General features: G+C 35.4%; 3 protein-coding genes across 3 annotated transcripts; 2 read left to right on the top strand and 1 right to left on the bottom strand.

Moving 5' to 3' along the window:
• Positions 1-4,122: 4,122 nt before the first annotated feature.
• On the bottom strand, positions 4,123-4,552 carry LOC110723675. The gene has a single exon (XM_021903018.1). It carries the CDS (start codon positions 4,542-4,544, stop codon positions 4,194-4,196), a length of 351 nt encoding a protein of 116 aa, XP_021758710.1. The 5' UTR covers positions 4,545-4,552; the 3' UTR covers positions 4,123-4,193.
• A 3,745-nt stretch (positions 4,553-8,297) lies between these two features.
• On the top strand, positions 8,298-8,924 carry LOC110723469. Its single transcript, XM_021902826.1, has one exon. It carries the CDS (start codon positions 8,298-8,300, stop codon positions 8,922-8,924), a length of 627 nt encoding a protein of 208 aa, XP_021758518.1.
• A 4,472-nt stretch (positions 8,925-13,396) lies between these two features.
• LOC110723468 lies at positions 13,397-14,023 on the top strand. Its single transcript, XM_021902825.1, has one exon. The coding sequence runs from the start codon at positions 13,397-13,399 to the stop codon at positions 14,021-14,023; it is 627 nt and encodes a 208-aa protein (XP_021758517.1).
• Positions 14,024-19,017: the final 4,994 nt, after the last annotated feature.

The following is a 19,017-nucleotide window of genomic DNA, read 5'->3' as shown; positions in this document are numbered from 1 at the left end:
TGGTATGAAAACTGACATTGTTTGTATGTCTCATAATGGTTTAAATGGTTTTTTCATCAATTTTAAAAAAATTAATCACTAAAACACGAAAACTAAAATAATTGATGAACAATGAGCTTTAATACCATTGTAAATATCATCAACAATATATACAATTTTTTAATTAGGTCCCCAACAACTCAAGAACATGACTTTTCTAAGAGATTCCTCAGATTGCTTCAATTTCTCATCTCTAATTTTCTGAGAAATTACAGAAGAAGAAGACCCAGAAATCTTTTTAGCTTGAGAATAAGATCTAACATTATTTTTAGCATGATTTTGAAGAGATCTTATAGTATAATTCCACCTTGCATAACCTTGATCTTTCATCCCTTCTACTGCTGCTACTATTATCCATGCTCTGCTTTTTACTGAACTCATTTTTACAAGTAGTAATTTTATGAGTAATTTTAAGAGGAAATTGGGTGTTTTTATTTCGTTGGATTTATGATTTAAATTGTTGAAAGTTCGATGATTTAGAATGGTAGATGAAATTGGGTTTTATAAAGGGGCATAAAAGAGGGAAGAGATAGTAAAGGTAGAGCCAAGACGAGGTAGTTGTTTTGGGGAATACCGAAGGAAGAGATACCCCTGGTTTATAGGACATACCATTGTCCTCATTAGTTTACTCCATCCGGAGTATAAATAAACTATAAAGTATGGAGTATGGTTTCCCATGATGTTCAAAATTAGAGGCGTCAAAAGTACATTTGATCCGACTCGATCCAAAATCGACCCGAAAAATATTCGATGCGGATGTAGACTCGCATGGACATAATAATTTAGCATGATTCAAGTTTAAAATTGACCCGACCGACTCGACCCGACCTAACCTCATCAGACTTGTTCGATCATTTGATTTGACACCTCTATTCAAAAACGTCTTTGAATTATGTCTCCACCAAACAATCCGATCGTACACACCCATATGGCCATTATATGCTCGTATGAAATTTTTTACTCCAATCGCTGTTAGAGTAAAGGGAGTAAAAGACGTGTTGTTTGGTCGAATTATTGCTTTTCTAGATTGGTTAATTTACTCCATGGATAGGTTGTGGTTTATGCTTATCATATTTGTTCACGGGTTGGTGTAGAGTAGACTTTTTACATATAAGAGAAAAAACTTACCCAAAAAGAAAACGTGTCAACTTAAAATAAGCTTCTAAAAAAAATTCATGTGATCTTTTTTACTTGACCTTTTATTTTATTATTTTTTTTTCATTTTTTAGCAAGCTTGTCAATCCAAAACTTTAACTATCAATAACTATAACTTTCCACAAGTAAAAATTATAAAAGTTGTATATTATGATAGTACCCCCTCCGTTTTTAAATACTTCCTCCACTTTTCTTTTTTTGGCCGTTTTAAAATACATACTCTATTTCCTTATTTGAAAAGCTTTTACAATACAATATTTAATTCATTTCTTTTACATAGTGGACCCAACATAAATAATATGTTATTAATTTCATATTCGATTTCTCTTCTCTAATTCTCAACTACTTTGATTTTTACATTTTTTGTATTCCTCCCTCTACTCCACTACCTCCATATTTTATTACTTTTTTCAATTTCTCCTGAAACTCCGCACATGGAGAAATAGAGCAAATATTTAAAAAAGGAGGAAGTATTTAACTATTTATAAAGACGAATTTAAAAATATCCAACATGAATATATTTTTCCTTACATATTATTCACAAAAAATGGACAAAACGGGGGCATTGAATAGTCTAAATTCAAAGCGGGTCAAGTAAAAAAGAACGGAAGAAGTACGTGTCAACTAAAAAAATCAACTAAAAAAATGGAGGCAAATATTATTTTTGTTAAATTACTCCATACGGATAGATAGGTAACAATCCTTTTGGTCAACAACGTCCAAAATATGATCATTAGCATTTAGCTCATACTTCCTTTGTCCCTTATTAATACTCTCTCTGTTTTTAAATACTTGTTCCATTTCTTTATGTGCTGCTCTATTTCTCCATGCACGAAATTTTAGGAGAAATGGAAGAAAGTCATAAAATTTGGAGATAGTGGGGGTAGGTGGAAGAATAAAAGTTAGTAAAAAGTAAAACTAGTTGAGAGAATTGGAAGAGGGATGAAATTATTAAAATATCATTTGTATTGGGTTAATTAGTTGATAAAAATGAATCAAATATAGTAAAAACTTTTCAAATTAGGAAATGGAGCAAGTATTTAAAACGACCGGAAAAGAAAAGTGGAACGAGTATTTAAAAACGGAGGGAGTAGTTCCTTTGGCTAAATTTTAGTTCCAAAATGTTCACCCCATTTACATTTTTCAAAAACCATTAATATTAATTTTTTTTTACCAAAATTCCCTCCAATTTGCAATAATATTTGTCCAAATTTAACTCTTCATGTAAGTTTTGTTTTTCTATATATTTATATTACTTTCTCTCTTTACTCTTTTTGCACACGCAATGTAAATATATCTTTCCAATATACTTTTACTAATTCTTATTTATGTTTATTAATTCTTGTGAAAATTGCCAATAAAGCACCATCAATAAGGGATAGAGGGAGTATTGCATCAGTAAAAATATTAAAGTAATCTTATTAAATTGAGCAAAAATGATACTCCCTCCGTTCCCGATTGATAGTCACTTTTGGCTTTTTTTGTAATTCAAAATGTTAGTCACATTTGTTTTTTTTCAAGTACCATTAATATTATTTTTTTATCAAAATTCTCTAACATTTGCAAAAATATTTGTGCAAATTTAACTTTCCCATGTAGTTTAATTACTTTCTCTCTCTACTTTTTTGCATACCCAATGTAAATTTACTTTTTCAATGTACTTTCTTTAATTCTCCTTAATTCCCGTGAAATTTTTAGCAAAAATGACTATCAATAGGGGACGGAGGGAGTATTAAAGGAGAATAAGGGTCTGTTCATATTTACTGAACTGAAATGAACTGAACTGAACTGAACTGATTAGAGCTGAACTAAACTGAACTGAACTGAACTGAACTGAAAAATTAAAATGCATAAAACTATATGAAAATGTTTATGAAAATTAATGATAATATATATAGTGGATTGTGAAAAATATAAAAGTGTTTTAAAAATAACTCTGTATTTTAAATTATTATATTTTAAATTATTAAATTATTAAATTTTTGTGTATTATATTTTAAATATATATATATATATTTAAATTAGTATAATTATTATTTTTATTTTTATTTTTATCATTATTATTTTTTTTTATTATTATTGTTATTATTATTATTGTTATTATTTATATTATTATTGTCGTTGTTGTAATATGCTAAAACATCTAAAACAAAAAAATTAAGAACTGAGTTGAACTGAACTGAAAATAAGTAAATATGAACAGGCCCTAAAAGTACTTTTGAGTGTCTTTCCAAAAAAAAAAAAAAAAAAAAAAAAAAAAAACCTCTTATGAGTGAATTTAAAATGAATGTATTTGTGTAGGATGCGTATCCTCTTCCGTCTCACAACAACAACAACAAAAGACGAGTATCCTCTATCTATCATCGATCAACGACCTAATGTTATAATCAAAACGTCAAGCTTCAATAGATACCATATAATTATACATTAACCTTTACCATGTTTTTCCATTACAAATCATAAAGATCCAAATTACCAATAGCAGTGCCATACTATCAACACTTAATCTGCTCATATTAAGTGATTAAATTAATTGCACAAAAGTTTAGTACTTAAAAGATTATCAATTTAAGATTCATTTTTTTTTTTTTTTAAGAATTTAAGATTCATTTCTTTAGTACACTACAATCATATTTATAACTAAAAATGTTAATATCCTAGCTGGTGCTAGTATCATTTTGATTGATTAAGTTTAATCGTCTACTTCTATTTTGGAAAATTTGTTAGAAACTATCTATTTTTGGGGCTAATAGTTAAATAGCGCCTGAATAATAATAATAATAATAATAATAATAATAATAATAATAATAATAATAATAATAATAATAATAAATCCCTATAGTATGGTTCATCTTCATAAGTTAGACTTCATAAATTATCAAAGGTGCGAATTTTGGCTAATTAAAACAATGATCAAACAACCAAATATGAGACCAAAAAAACTTGATTAAACACTATTTATATAACAAATATACAATCAAGATTATACAAATACAAGATTAAGAAGGACCCCAGCAATTCAAGTACATAACTTTCTTAAGAGATTCCTCAGATTCTCTCAATTTCTCATCCCTAAAATTCTGAGAAATAACAGAAGAAGAAGACCCAGAAAGCTTTTTAGCTTGAGAATAAGATCTAATATTATTCTTAACATGTTGATTAACTGACTTTACTGCATAATTCCACTTTGCATAACCTTGATTTTTCATCCCTTCTACTGCTGCTACTATTATCCATGCTCTGCTTTTTACTGAACTCATTTTTTTATTATTATTTTTTTTAATAAGAAATTTTAATTTTAGAAATTCGGGAATTTCTTTTTTTAATTTTTTGGAGGAAGTTTGATTCATTTGATTGAAATTATGGTGAAGATGTATTTATAGAAGAAGAGTGAATTGAATAGTGGGGTTGTTTTGGTAAAAACAAGAGGAATGGAACCCCTGGTTTTTGGATGGAAAGTGGGGTCCATTATTAATAATTATGGGGCAATTAAAGTGGGTGTTAAAAAAAGATAAGATGGGGTCCACAAAAGGCAAGAACAATGAAAGGGCAGTTTGATGAAATGTCCCAAAATTGGTAGGACTGATTTAGGTGAGATTTGGATAAGGTGAGACTTTACTTACGTGTGACTGTGTGAGAATCTTGGTTTATATAATTGTATTTTTTTAAGTGTACTTGGATCTAATTGTCCCCCTAAGCATACTCTTAATTTAGTCATGCCTTGGGGAAATGGGGAAGTAGTGTAAGGTTTAACTGTTGCACGTGCGCGCATATGTACATAGTAATAAAAAAAAAGTTGTGGCTAAGATTTTATCATGGAGATTTCCGAGATAAAAACTCGTACAAATGATCAATGATAATTACCTTGGATTTGATAGATAAAGCACTAGCCAATCTTTACCCTCTTATGCTTGTGTGTAGTTTGAGTATTAATGATTTATCACGTATAATTAGTATTGGGTTGTCCTTTTATGGTCGATATAATATGATCTTATGAGCATGAATGCAAGATGGTGGGATTATTTTGCCCAGTCAAGCCACGATATGAAAATTTTGTACCAAATGAGTCACGATGGGAGGCATATTCAGTTTTTAACCAAATTATACAACTACGAAATGTTTAATGAAGCTCATCATGCCAATTGTGAAAGGGTTCATAGAATAGCTAACATGACCCTTCCTGAATTCCAATAGTTAGGTTCTGTTCTCATATGATTATTTTCAATTCAGTTCAGCTCTAATAAGTTCAGTTCAGTTTAGATCAGCTGTTAATTTCCTCCTCTTTATAAATTATTCAGTTCAGTTTAGTTCAGCTCTAATAAGTTCAGTTTAGTTCAGCACTAATAAGTTCAGTTTAGTTCAGCTGATTTCAGTCAATGAAAACAGGCCCCTTTGCAAATGCTTACCAGTCACCACCCCTTTCTTTTCCCTCCCTCTAAAAAGATGTTGTACTAGTTGTTGGGTGTTAGAGGTTATATGTCAATAATTAGGGTTTTGATTAAAATTAAATGAACTTTAATACTATTTTTTTAAAAAATAAATAAAAATTAGTGTTGTTCTTACTTCAAAAAGTACATATAGCTGTCCAAGAATACTACTTCACCCAATACCATTTATCTTTAGTGAATATTTAACTTTAATCAAAACTATTAGAAGACATAATTACAAACAAAGGGCCAGTCCCTATCAAACTTTATTTAATTTATTTATTTTAATTATAGTTTCACAAATTATTTATACCACTTATTTTCTTTTTCATTTCTATAATACTAGTACTCGCCTAAAGTGATAGACAAAATAGATGCAACTTGCTACCAGCCCCACAATTCCAAATTACAATTATTACAGATGAAATAGAAAACAATAGAAAATTTTGTATAAAATGCATTTTTCCCAAACTAATGATTATCTAGCACTTGCCTTAACATAGTGCTTTGATAATTTCATTATAAATATACTACCTCCGTTACAGATTATGTGCAACGATTTGACATAAAGCAGAGAGGGAAAATGTCTAATCGTTGCATATAACCTGTAACGGAGGTAGTAATTAAATAACTTAAAAATACCTTTTTATATGGAAGGAGCCCAGTTAATCATCATAATAAATAAAAATTATTTATCTAATGTCATTTTTAAATAAATCAGCAAAAAAAAAAAGTCTCAATCAACTTTTTATTTTCGTGTATATATATATATATGTGTGTGTGTGTGTTTGTGTGTATATATATATATATCATGAAGATCCTTTCTTCTTTCATATGCTCTTATAAATTTATAATACAATTCTTTCAATGTTAATCTAAGGGGCCGTTTGGTTCGCGCGGGGGAATCGGAATGGAATGAACAAAGGGAATGTAGGAGAATGGAATGAAACCCTTTCCAAGTACTGTGTTGTTTGGTTTTCAATAAACAAAGGGAATCACCACCACCACCACACATCCCCTTTCTTCACTTTTCCAGCCACCAGGAGCCACCCTACCGCCCAGCCACAACGTCGACGGAAATCGGCAGCCCTGGGCGCACCTCCCCCACCCCTCGCGGCCCCTAACCTCCCCGGAAAAAACTTCCACCACCACGCAAAAACCCTAGAAAACACCATCCCTCCCCTTAAAAACGCCGGCCGACCTTCCCCCCACCCTCGAAACCCTAGCCGCTAGGGTTTCGAGGGTGGGGGGAAGGTCGGCCGGCGTTTTTAAGGGGAGGGATGGTGTTTTCTAGGGTTTTTGCGTGGTGGTGGAAGTTTTTCCGGGGAGGGGAGGTGTTTTCGAGGGGAGAGGTGGGGGAGGTGCGCGGGCTCTGGCGAGTTGTGGGGGAAGTGCGGCGAGTCCGGCGATGGGGACTAGGTCCGTGGCGAGGTGGTTGGGCTAGTTCCGGCAAGTACAACGGTGGTGGGTATGGTGGCTAGGGAAAGGGAATGGGAAAGTCTAGGGGGGGGGGTTGGGGAATCAATGTAGACTAAAAATGGGTGAACTCAAAAATAAAAATGGGTAAAGGGAATCAAAAAAGTGACAAACAAACAACAACAAAGGGAATGATATCAGTTCATTCCGATTCCCTTTGATTATTAACCCCAACCAAACGGCCCCTAATATTATTGTACATATAACTATATAAGTTGTCATTTTGAAATTCATGCACACATCTAGGCATGGAGCATATAGGATGTAATAGCTCTAAATTAATTTAACGTAATTATTATTCGTTGCTAATCATAATATAAGTCGGAAAAACTAATGAAATAAACCATCTATTAATTTATAACAAAAGATGTAATATACATTATGTACATATATTTCATAAATCATAATAATAAAGTTTATGATACAATTAATTGGTACCCCAACAATTCAAATACATGCTTTACTACAGAGGCACAGATTGCAGATGTCTTTACTAAGATCATACCTTCTTCTAAGTTCACAGACCTTCTTCACAAACTAGGCATGTTCAAGTCCATGCTTAGTTTGCGGGGGGATGTTGAGATAAGCCTTGGAGAAATAGTGCGTCACACGTCAGCAACAAAAGCTATAACTGATTTCTCCACTAATTAAATCGGTTATTAAAAAAAACTTCCAGCTCAGCTCTTCATTGATAATTAGTAGTTGTTATATTTGATAATATGTATAAATACTCTGCTAGCTTTTTCCTTCATTAATTACTTCAATACAATTTTTCCTCTTCTGGAACTTTCTCTGTAATTCTCTCTCTAAGTCTTCAATGGCGATTTTCTGGGTTTCACCATTGTTGGTGAATGAAGCTTGATTTCAGTTTCTATCATGGTATCAGAGCTTGCGTAGCTCATTGCGATTCCTTTGCCGCGTTCTTCCTCATCATCTGTTCGTTCTTCGTTGCTCGATTATTCGCTCTTTTGCGATCTCATTTGGTCAGTTCTTCTGTTCTCATTTTTCTTCAGTTGATTGCGATTATCGGTGCTTTGATTGTAGTTGTGTTTTCTGGTGGTGATTCTGCTTATTCTGCTATTGTATGTTCTCTATTGTTTGTTCTTCCCCAATTTTGACCTAATTTTTCGAATCAATTCTTCGATTTCTGCTTGTTTTTGCTTCGATTCTTCTTTTTTCAAACACAAAACATAAAACACTATGGCACTTAATCCACCTATTGTAGATCCTTCTCAGGATCCTACTTTACCTTTCTACTTACATCCGTCAGACAATCCTGGTATGAAGTTAGTTTCTGAAAAATTTGATGGAAATGCTTATGGTGATTGGAAGAGGTCAATGTTGATTAGTTTGTCAGCCAAAAACAAGCTAGGTTTTGTTGATGGATCGATTATTAAGCCTGCTCCTGATTCACCTTCTCTTCGTGCTTGGGAGAGGTGTAATAGCATGATTATATCTTTGATGTTAGGTGTTTTAGATCAAAATCTTGCTCGAAGTGTGCTCTATTTCTCCACTGCTAGAGAAATCTGGCAAAACTTAGAAGAACGATATGGTGCATCCTCTGGAACAATGCTGTTTGCTCTTGAACATGCTATCACTGAGATTAAGCAGGGAACAGATGATGTTTCTACGTTTTACACCAAAATCAAGAGGTTATGGGATCAGTTGGATGATGTAGATCCTTTACCTCTATGTCATTGTGCTAATTGTACTTGCAATATAGCTCAACGCTTGCTTAAGTCTCAACAAGACAAACGTCTAGTGCAGTTCTTGATGAAACTGAATGATGGCTTTGAAGTGGTTAGAGGCAGTATTCTCTTGATGTAGCCACTACCTCTGATTTCACATGCTTATAGATTTCTTATGCAAGAGGAAAAGCATAGGCAACTCTATAGGGATCCCAAGGATAATGCTATGAGAACATCCGATGAGTCCATGGCTTTTGCTGTGAATAGGCCACGATTTCAGGACAGGTGGAATAATAGACCTCAGTACAATAATTCTCAGAATAATTTTTCTCAGAGAGCTTCTGCTAGTTCAGGTTTTTCTGATAATAGGAGGAACATTAACTATTACTGTGATCATTGTAAGCTTCCTGGTCACAGTATGCAGAGGTGTTACAAGCTGAATGGTTATCCTCCTCACTTTAAGTTTGATAAGGGCAAGAAGATAGCAGCTACAGTTCAGAGTTCAGATTCTGATTATGATTTTGATGATCAAGGAAGGTTATTGGTTGCTCCTGAACAGGCTCAGCAGTACATTGACTTCATCTCAAGGCAGAACCACTATGATCAGCATTCTATTGGAAGGTCTTCAGGAGCTGCAAAGTCTGCTAATGTGGCAGGTACACTTTGTTTGTTGTCTTCTAAAACTGATTGTTGGATCATTGACAGTGGAGCCACTGATCATATCAGTAATGATAAGTCTAAGTTTATTTCTTGGACTGAGTTTGTTGGTAAGGATAATTTCATTACCATTCCTGATGGCAGAAGAGTTCATATTTCACATAAGGGAGATGTGAAGATCACTGATAATATAATCCTTAAAGATGTTCTCTATGTGGCAGATTTTAAGTTCAATTTAATCTCCATACATAAAATTTGTCTGGATATGAAATGCAATGCTGTGTTCACTGATGATGCTTGTATTCTCCAGAACTCTTCAATGAAGCCTCTTGTTCTTGGTAAGTGCACAGTGGGCTGTACTACATGGATGAGTCTATTCATGGAAAATTAGCTGCTGTCACTTCCTTGACTTCTCAAGATATCACCAATACTAAGTTGTGGCATTTAAGGATGGGTCATCTACCTGTTCAACAACTTGAGTATGTTTCTTCATTTCCTGTTTCTTCTAATAAACCTTGTTTAGGTGATTCTTTCTGTCAGATATGTCCTGCAGCAAGACAGAACAGACTTTCTTTCAGTACTAGCTTAATAAAAACCTCAGCACCTTTTCAAATTCTTCATTTGGATATGTGGGGTCCATACAAGGAGGTTACTCATACTGGCTGTAAGATCTTTCTTACTATAGTTGATGATTTTTCTCGAATGACTTGGATTTTTTTCATGAAATATAAGTCTGATGTTAACATTGTTTTTTCTAACTTTGTGACTTTTATTGAAAATCAGTTTAGTTGTTCTGTGAAATGTGTAAGAACTGATAATGCTAGGGAATTATGTGAAGGTGATCTTAAGTCTTTCTATATTAGTAAAGGGATAGAGCATCATAGAAGTTGTCCTGATACCCCCCAGCAGAATGGGGTGGTAGAGAGGAAGCATAAGCATCTTCTTGAGACCTCTAGGGCATTGTTCTTTCAATCTAGACTTCCTATTTCTTATTGGAATGAATGTGTACTCTGTGCTGCTCATATTATAAACAGAATGCCTTTGAAAGTCTTATTGAATCTTAGCCCATATGAGAAGTTGTATGGTAATAAACCTGATCTTACATATATGAGAGTTTTTGGATGCTTATGTTTTGTGTCAACTTCTAAGCAAGGAAGAACCAAGTTTGATCCCAAGGCTGCTCCCCATGTTTTTCTTGGTTATTCTCCAGGACAAAAAGGTTACAAAGTGCTTGATCTTGATACATATACCATTCATACTTCAAGGGATGTTGTCTTTAAAGAACAACATTTCCCATTTCACTTATCTCATTCTTCTTCTACTTCTCCTTCTCCATTCTTTCTTCCCACTATTACCACTTATTCTGAATTTTGTGATGATGACATACCTGAAATTTTTCAGACTCTAGATATTTCTGTTCCTACACAAACAAATTCCATCCCAGATACAGATTCTATTCCTGATTCATCACCCATATATTCTTCTTCTCCTCCTCTTACTCCCACCAATTCTTCTTCCTTATCTCCCACAAACACTTCTCTACCTCTCTCTCCCACAAATTCTTCTCCTCTCTCTTCTTCTCTCATTTCTTCTCCACAGGCCAGCTCTGACACTCTACTTCCCACTGCTCTACTCAGGTCAAACAGACCTAGGAAGCCTCCAACTTACCTTAATAAGTATCACTGCTATAATTCAGCTTTACAGTTTCATTCTCATTGGTGCAACATGATCTCTTTCTCTGATTACTCTCCTGCACATCAAGCATTTATTGCTACAACTGAGAATTTTGTCGAACCAATTTCTTATAATGAGGATGTGAAAGATCCTATGTGGAAAGATGCAATGAATAAAGAGATTAAGGCCTTGGAAGATAATTGTACTTGGGTTCTTGTTGATTTACCAACTGGCAAAAGACCCATAGGCTGCAAATGGGTGTTCAAAATAAAGCTGAAAGCTGATGGTTCAGTTGAGAGATTTAAGGCTAGGTTGGTAGCCAAAGGTTTTACTCAAAAGCATGGGGTGGATTTCACTGAAACTTTTAGTCCTGTGGTTAAAATGTCCACTGTAAGATGCTTGATTGCTTTGGCTGCTCACAGATCTTGGTCTTTGTTCCAGTTGGATGTGAATAATGCTTTCCTTCATGGTGATCTCCATGAAGAGGTTTACATGCAGCTTCCTGAGGGGTATCCTTCTTCTCATGGTAAAGTTTGCAGACTTCTCAAGTCTCTTTATAGACTTAAGCAAGCTTCTCGTCAATGGTTTGCAAAGCTTGTTGCAGAATTGCAGCTTATGGGATTTACACAGTCCAGGAATGACTATTCTCTCTTTCTCAGATGGTCTTCTGGCTTGTTAATTGTGGCAGCTGTGTATGTTGATGACATCATCTTAACAGGTGATGATTTACAAGGCATTGCTTCTCTCAAGCTTCATCTTGATCATGTCTTTAATATTAAAGACCTTGGCAAACTAAGTTACTTTCTTGGCCTCGAGATTGGTTACTTGCCTTCTGGAATCACTCTTTCTCAGACTAAGTTCACCAGGGAGTTGCTAGCTTCTTCTGGTATTTCTGTCTTCAAGTCTGCTGTCACACCACTACCTTTGAACTTAAAGCTGAATTCTACTGATGGAGAATTATTTGCTGATCCTAGCTTATATAGAACCTTGGTGGGCAAGCTGAACTTTCTCACTCACACTAGGCCTGATCTGGCTTTTACAGTCCAACACTTGAGCCAATTTATGCAGTGTCCTCGAATGCCTCATTATAACGCTCTTGTGCATACTTTACACTATTTGGCTTCAACTGTTGGGCAGGGGATCTTGCTTCAAGCTTCAGATCAGTTGATATTACAAGCATTTTCAGATTCTGACTGGGGTGCTTGTCAAGACTCCAGGAGATCTGTTACAGGCTACATTTTGCTGTTGGGACATTCTCCAATTAGTTGGAAATCTAAGAAACAAGGTGTGGTTTCCAAGAGTTCAGCAAAAGCAGAGTATCGTGCACTATCAAATGCTGCAAGTGAGGTTGTCTGGATGGTAAGGCTGCTGGAAGAGCTAGGAGTTACAAGTCTCAAGCCTGTGACTCTATTCTGTGATAATCAGAGTTCAATTCATATAGCAAAGAATCCAGTGCAGCATGAACGCACAAAGCACATAGAAATTGATGTGCATTTTACACGAGATAAAGTTTTGGAGGGTCTATTGCAGATAGCTTATCTTCCTACAGAGGCACAGATTGCAGATGTCTTTACTAAGATCATACCTTCTTCTAAGTTCACAGACCTTCTTCACAAACTAGGCATGTTCAAGTCCATGCTTAGTTTGCGGGGGGATGTTGAGATAAGCCTTGGAGAAATAGTGCGTCACACGTCAGCAACAAAAGCTATAACTGATTTCTCCACTAATTAAATCGGTTATTAAAAAAAACTTCCAGCTCAGCTCTTCATTGATAATTAGTAGTTGTTATATTTGATAATATGTATAAATACTCTGCTAGCTTTTTCCTTCATTAATTACTTCAATACAATTTTTCCTCTTCTGGAACTTTCTCTGTAATTCTCTCTCTAAGTCTTCAATGGCGATTTTCTGGGTTTCACCATTGTTGGTGAATGAAGCTTGATTTCAGTTTCTATCATGGTATCAGAGCTTGCGTAGCTCATTGCGATTCCTTTGCCGCGTTCTTCCTCATCATCTGTTCGTTCTTCGTTGCTCGATTATTCGCTCTTTTGCGATCTCATTTGGTCAGTTCTTCTGTTCTCATTTTTCTTCAGTTGATTGCGATTATCGGTGCTTTGATTGTAGTTGTGTTTTCTGGTGGTGATTCTGCTTATTCTGCTATTGTATGTTCTCTATTGTTTGTTCTTCCCCAATTTTGACCTAATTTTTCGAATCAATTCTTCGATTTCTGCTTGTTTTTGCTTCGATTCTTCTTTTTTCAAACACAAAACATAAAACACTATGGCACTTAATCCACCTATTGTAGATCCTTCTCAGGATCCTACTTTACCTTTCTACTTACATCCGTCAGACAATCCTGGTATGAAGTTAGTTTCTGAAAAATTTGATGGAAATGCTTATGGTGATTGGAAGAGGTCAATGTTGATTAGTTTGTCAGCCAAAAACAAGCTAGGTTTTGTTGATGGATCGATTATTAAGCCTGCTCCTGATTCACCTTCTCTTCGTGCTTGGGAGAGGTGTAATAGCATGATTATATCTTTGATGTTAGGTGTTTTAGATCAAAATCTTGCTCGAAGTGTGCTCTATTTCTCCACTGCTAGAGAAATCTGGCAAAACTTAGAAGAACGATATGGTGCATCCTCTGGAACAATGCTGTTTGCTCTTGAACATGCTATCACTGAGATTAAGCAGGGAACAGATGATGTTTCTACGTTTTACACCAAAATCAAGAGGTTATGGGATCAGTTGGATGATGTAGATCCTTTACCTCTATGTCATTGTGCTAATTGTACTTGCAATATAGCTCAACGCTTGCTTAAGTCTCAACAAGACAAACGTCTAGTGCAGTTCTTGATGAAACTGAATGATGGCTTTGAAGTGGTTAGAGGCAGTATTCTCTTGATGTAGCCACTACCTCTGATTTCACATGCTTATAGATTTCTTATGCAAGAGGAAAAGCATAGGCAACTCTATAGGGATCCCAAGGATAATGCTATGAGAACATCCGATGAGTCCATGGCTTTTGCTGTGAATAGGCCACGATTTCAGGACAGGTGGAATAATAGACCTCAGTACAATAATTCTCAGAATAATTTTTCTCAGAGAGCTTCTGCTAGTTCAGGTTTTTCTGATAATAGGAGGAACATTAACTATTACTGTGATCATTGTAAGCTTCCTGGTCACAGTATGCAGAGGTGTTACAAGCTGAATGGTTATCCTCCTCACTTTAAGTTTGATAAGGGCAAGAAGATAGCAGCTACAGTTCAGAGTTCAGATTCTGATTATGATTTTGATGATCAAGGAAGGTTATTGGTTGCTCCTGAACAGGCTCAGCAGTACATTGACTTCATCTCAAGGCAGAACCACTATGATCAGCATTCTATTGGAAGGTCTTCAGGAGCTGCAAAGTCTGCTAATGTGGCAGGTACACTTTGTTTGTTGTCTTCTAAAACTGATTGTTGGATCATTGACAGTGGAGCCACTGATCATATCAGTAATGATAAGTCTAAGTTTATTTCTTGGACTGAGTTTGTTGGTAAGGATAATTTCATTACCATTCCTGATGGCAGAAGAGTTCATATTTCACATAAGGGAGATGTGAAGATCACTGATAATATAATCCTTAAAGATGTTCTCTATGTGGCAGATTTTAAGTTCAATTTAATCTCCATACATAAAATTTGTCTGGATATGAAATGCAATGCTGTGTTCACTGATGATGCTTGTATTCTCCAGAACTCTTCAATGAAGCCTCTTGTTCTTGGTAAGTGCACAGTGGGCTGTACTACATGGATGAGTCTATTCATGGAAAATTAGCTGCTGTCACTTCCTTGACTTCTCAAGATATCACCAATACTAAGTTGTGGCATTTAAGGATGGGTCATCTACCTGTTCAACAACTTGAGTATGTTTCTTCATTTCCTGTTTCTTCTAATAAACCTTGTTTAGGTGATTCTTTCTGTCAGATATGTCCTGCAGCAAGACAGAACAGACTTTCTTTCAGTACTAGCTTAATAAAAACCTCAGCACCTTTTCAAATTCTTCATTTGGATATGTGGGGTCCATACAAGGAGGTTACTCATACTGGCTGTAAGATCTTTCTTACTATAGTTGATGATTTTTCTCGAATGACTTGGATTTTTTTCATGAAATATAAGTCTGATGTTAACATTGTTTTTTCTAACTTTGTGACTTTTATTGAAAATCAGTTTAGTTGTTCTGTGAAATGTGTAAGAACTGATAATGCTAGGGAATTATGTGAAGGTGATCTTAAGTCTTTCTATATTAGTAAAGGGATAGAGCATCATAGAAGTTGTCCTGATACCCCCCAGCAGAATGGGGTGGTAGAGAGGAAGCATAAGCATCTTCTTGAGACCTCTAGGGCATTGTTCTTTCAATCTAGACTTCCTATTTCTTATTGGAATGAATGTGTACTCTGTGCTGCTCATATTATAAACAGAATGCCTTTGAAAGTCTTATTGAATCTTAGCCCATATGAGAAGTTGTATGGTAATAAACCTGATCTTACATATATGAGAGTTTTTGGATGCTTATGTTTTGTGTCAACTTCTAAGCAAGGAAGAACCAAGTTTGATCCCAAGGCTGCTCCCCATGTTTTTCTTGGTTATTCTCCAGGACAAAAAGGTTACAAAGTGCTTGATCTTGATACATATACCATTCATACTTCAAGGGATGTTGTCTTTAAAGAACAACATTTCCCATTTCACTTATCTCATTCTTCTTCTACTTCTCCTTCTCCATTCTTTCTTCCCACTATTACCACTTATTCTGAATTTTGTGATGATGACATACCTGAAATTTTTCAGACTCTAGATATTTCTGTTCCTACACAAACAAATTCCATCCCAGATACAGATTCTATTCCTGATTCATCACCCATATATTCTTCTTCTCCTCCTCTTACTCCCACCAATTCTTCTTCCTTATCTCCCACAAACACTTCTCTACCTCTCTCTCCCACAAATTCTTCTCCTCTCTCTTCTTCTCTCATTTCTTCTCCACAGGCCAGCTCTGACACTCTACTTCCCACTGCTCTACTCAGGTCAAACAGACCTAGGAAGCCTCCAACTTACCTTAAAAAGTATCACTGCTATAATTCAGCTTTACAGTTTCATTCTCATTGGTGCAACATGATCTCTTTCTCTGATTACTCTCCTGCACATCAAGCATTTATTGCTACAACTGAGAATTTTGTCGAACCAATTTCTTATAATGAGGATGTGAAAGATCCTATGTGGAAAGATGCAATGAATAAAGAGATTAAGGCCTTGGAAGATAATTGTACTTGGGTTCTTGTTGATTTACCAACTGGCAAAAGACCCATAGGCTGCAAATGGGTGTTCAAAATAAAGCTGAAAGCTGATGGTTCAGTTGAGAGATTTAAGGCTAGGTTGGTAGCCAAAGGTTTTACTCAAAAGCATGGGGTGGATTTCACTGAAACTTTTAGTCCTGTGGTTAAAATGTCCACTATAAGATGCTTGATTGCTTTGGCTGCTCACAGATCTTGGTCTTTGTTCCAGTTGGATGTGAATAATGCTTTCCTTCATGGTGATCTCCATGAAGAGGTTTACATGCAGCTTCCTGAGGGGTATCCTTCTTCTCATGGTAAAGTTTGCAGACTTCTCAAGTCTCTTTATAGACTTAAGCAAGCTTCTCGTCAATGGTTTGCAAAGCTTGTTGCAGAATTGCAGCTTATGGGATTTACACAGTCCAGGAATGACTATTCTCTCTTTCTCAGATGGTCTTCTGGCTTGTTAATTGTGGCAGCTGTGTATGTTGATGACATCATCTTAACAGGTGATGATTTACAAGGCATTGCTTCTCTCAAGCTTCATCTTGATCATGTCTTTAATATTAAAGACCTTGGCAAACTAAGTTACTTTCTTGGCCTCGAGATTGGTTACTTGCCTTCTGGAATCACTCTTTCTCAGACTAAGTTCACCAGGGAGTTGCTAGCTTCTTCTGGTATTTCTGTCTTCAAGTCTGCTGTCACACCACTACCTTTGAACTTAAAGCTGAATTCTACTGATGGAGAATTATTTGCTGATCCTAGCTTATATAGAACCTTGGTGGGCAAGCTGAACTTTCTCACTCACACTAGGCCTGATCTGGCTTTTACAGTCCAACACTTGAGCCAATTTATGCAGTGTCCTCGAATGCCTCATTATAATGCTCTTGTGCATACTTTACACTATTTGGCTTCAACTGTTGGGCAGGGGATCTTGCTTCAAGCTTCAGATCAGTTGATATTACAAGCATTTTCAGATTCTGACTGGGGTGCTTGTCAAGACTCCAGGAGATCTGTTACAGGCTACATTTTGCTGTTGGGACATTCTCCAATTAGTTGGAAATCTAAGAAACAAGGTGTGGTTTCCAAGAGTTCAGCAAAAGCAGAGTATCGTGCACTATCAAATGCTGCAAGTGAGGTTGTCTGGATGGTAAGGCTGCTGGAAGAGCTAGGAGTTACAAGTCTCAAGCCTGTGACTCTATTCTGTGATAATCAGAGTTCAATTCATATAGCAAAGAATCCAGTGCAGCATGAACGCACAAAGCACATAGAAATTGATGTGCATTTTACACGAGATAAAGTTTTGGAGGGTCTATTGCAGATAGCTTATCTTCCTACAGAGGCACAGATTGCAGATGTCTTTACTAAGATCATACCTTCTTCTAAGTTCACAGACCTTCTTCACAAACTAGGCATGTTCAAGTCCATGCTTAGTTTGCGGGGGGATGTTGAGATAAGCCTTGGAGAAATAGTGCGTCACACGTCAGCAACAAAAGCTATAACTGATTTCTCCACTAATTAAATCGGTTATTAAAAAAAACTTCCAGCTCAGCTCTTCATTGATAATTAGTAGTTGTTATATTTGATAATATGTATAAATACTCTGCTAGCTTTTTCCTTCATTAATTACTTCAATACAATTTTTCCTCTTCTGGAACTTTCTCTGTAATTCTCTCTCTAAGTCTTCAATGGCGATTTTCTGGGTTTCACCATTGTTGGTGAATGAAGCTTGATTTCAGTTTCTATCAACTTATCATCCCTAATAATCTTATTGGATAACACACTCGAGGCTGAAGAATTTACACTTTTACCCTTAGAATATGACCGAATATTGCTCTTAACTTGTTGATGAAGAGACCTAATTTGGTAATTCCACTTTGAGAATCCTTCATCTTTTAAGCTTTCTACCGAGGCAATGCTTCCTGCTGCAATCAAGCATCTTGTAGTCATCTTTATAAACTTAAAAAATGTGAATGAAAACTATATGATAAAATTTTAGAATATGATGGTGATGATGATAAAAATTTGCTAGTTATTTCTGTTTTTGTTGAATGATATTAATTGCTTGTATATATAGGAAATTAGGGTGGAATACTTGAATGCTATTGGTTGTTAAAGAGATAAGAGGTGTGGGATGTCACGTGTGTTTGGTTGTACGGATAGAGTGATTAATAGCATAGGATTAGGAGGATGAGTCATAAAATGAAATTAAGTTTATATGTACGTGTCTTGGTTACATATTGCCACTGTCTATTACAGTATTACCCATATAATTGAGCCATTTTTTATGGGTTTTTTGTGAGGTATTATAGGGCTCACTAGTGGCTCACTAGTCACTACTGTCTCCCTTCAACCCCCTATAGGACAAACCCATGTGACGATGGATATTCTAAGTGGTATACAGGTCGTTTGAATTGACTTTAATTCTCTAGTTTTAGTCAGATTGAGTTATTTATACGATAATTATATTTTAAGTTGTTTTTCTTGAATTATTATTATTTAATGATTTTTTTCCCTGTATTGATGACATGTTGAGTTCTGTAAATGTTAATTGTTACAGTTATATATAAAAAAATTGAGAGAATACTGACTT

Source organism: Chenopodium quinoa, unplaced genomic scaffold (assembly GCF_001683475.1).
Source record: "Chenopodium quinoa cultivar QQ74 unplaced genomic scaffold, ASM168347v1, whole genome shotgun sequence".
In the NCBI taxonomy this organism is placed as follows: Eukaryota; Viridiplantae; Streptophyta; class Magnoliopsida; order Caryophyllales; family Amaranthaceae; genus Chenopodium; species Chenopodium quinoa.
The sequence above is the reverse complement of the archived record's forward strand: the minus strand, read 5'-3'. Positions and strand labels throughout refer to the sequence as shown.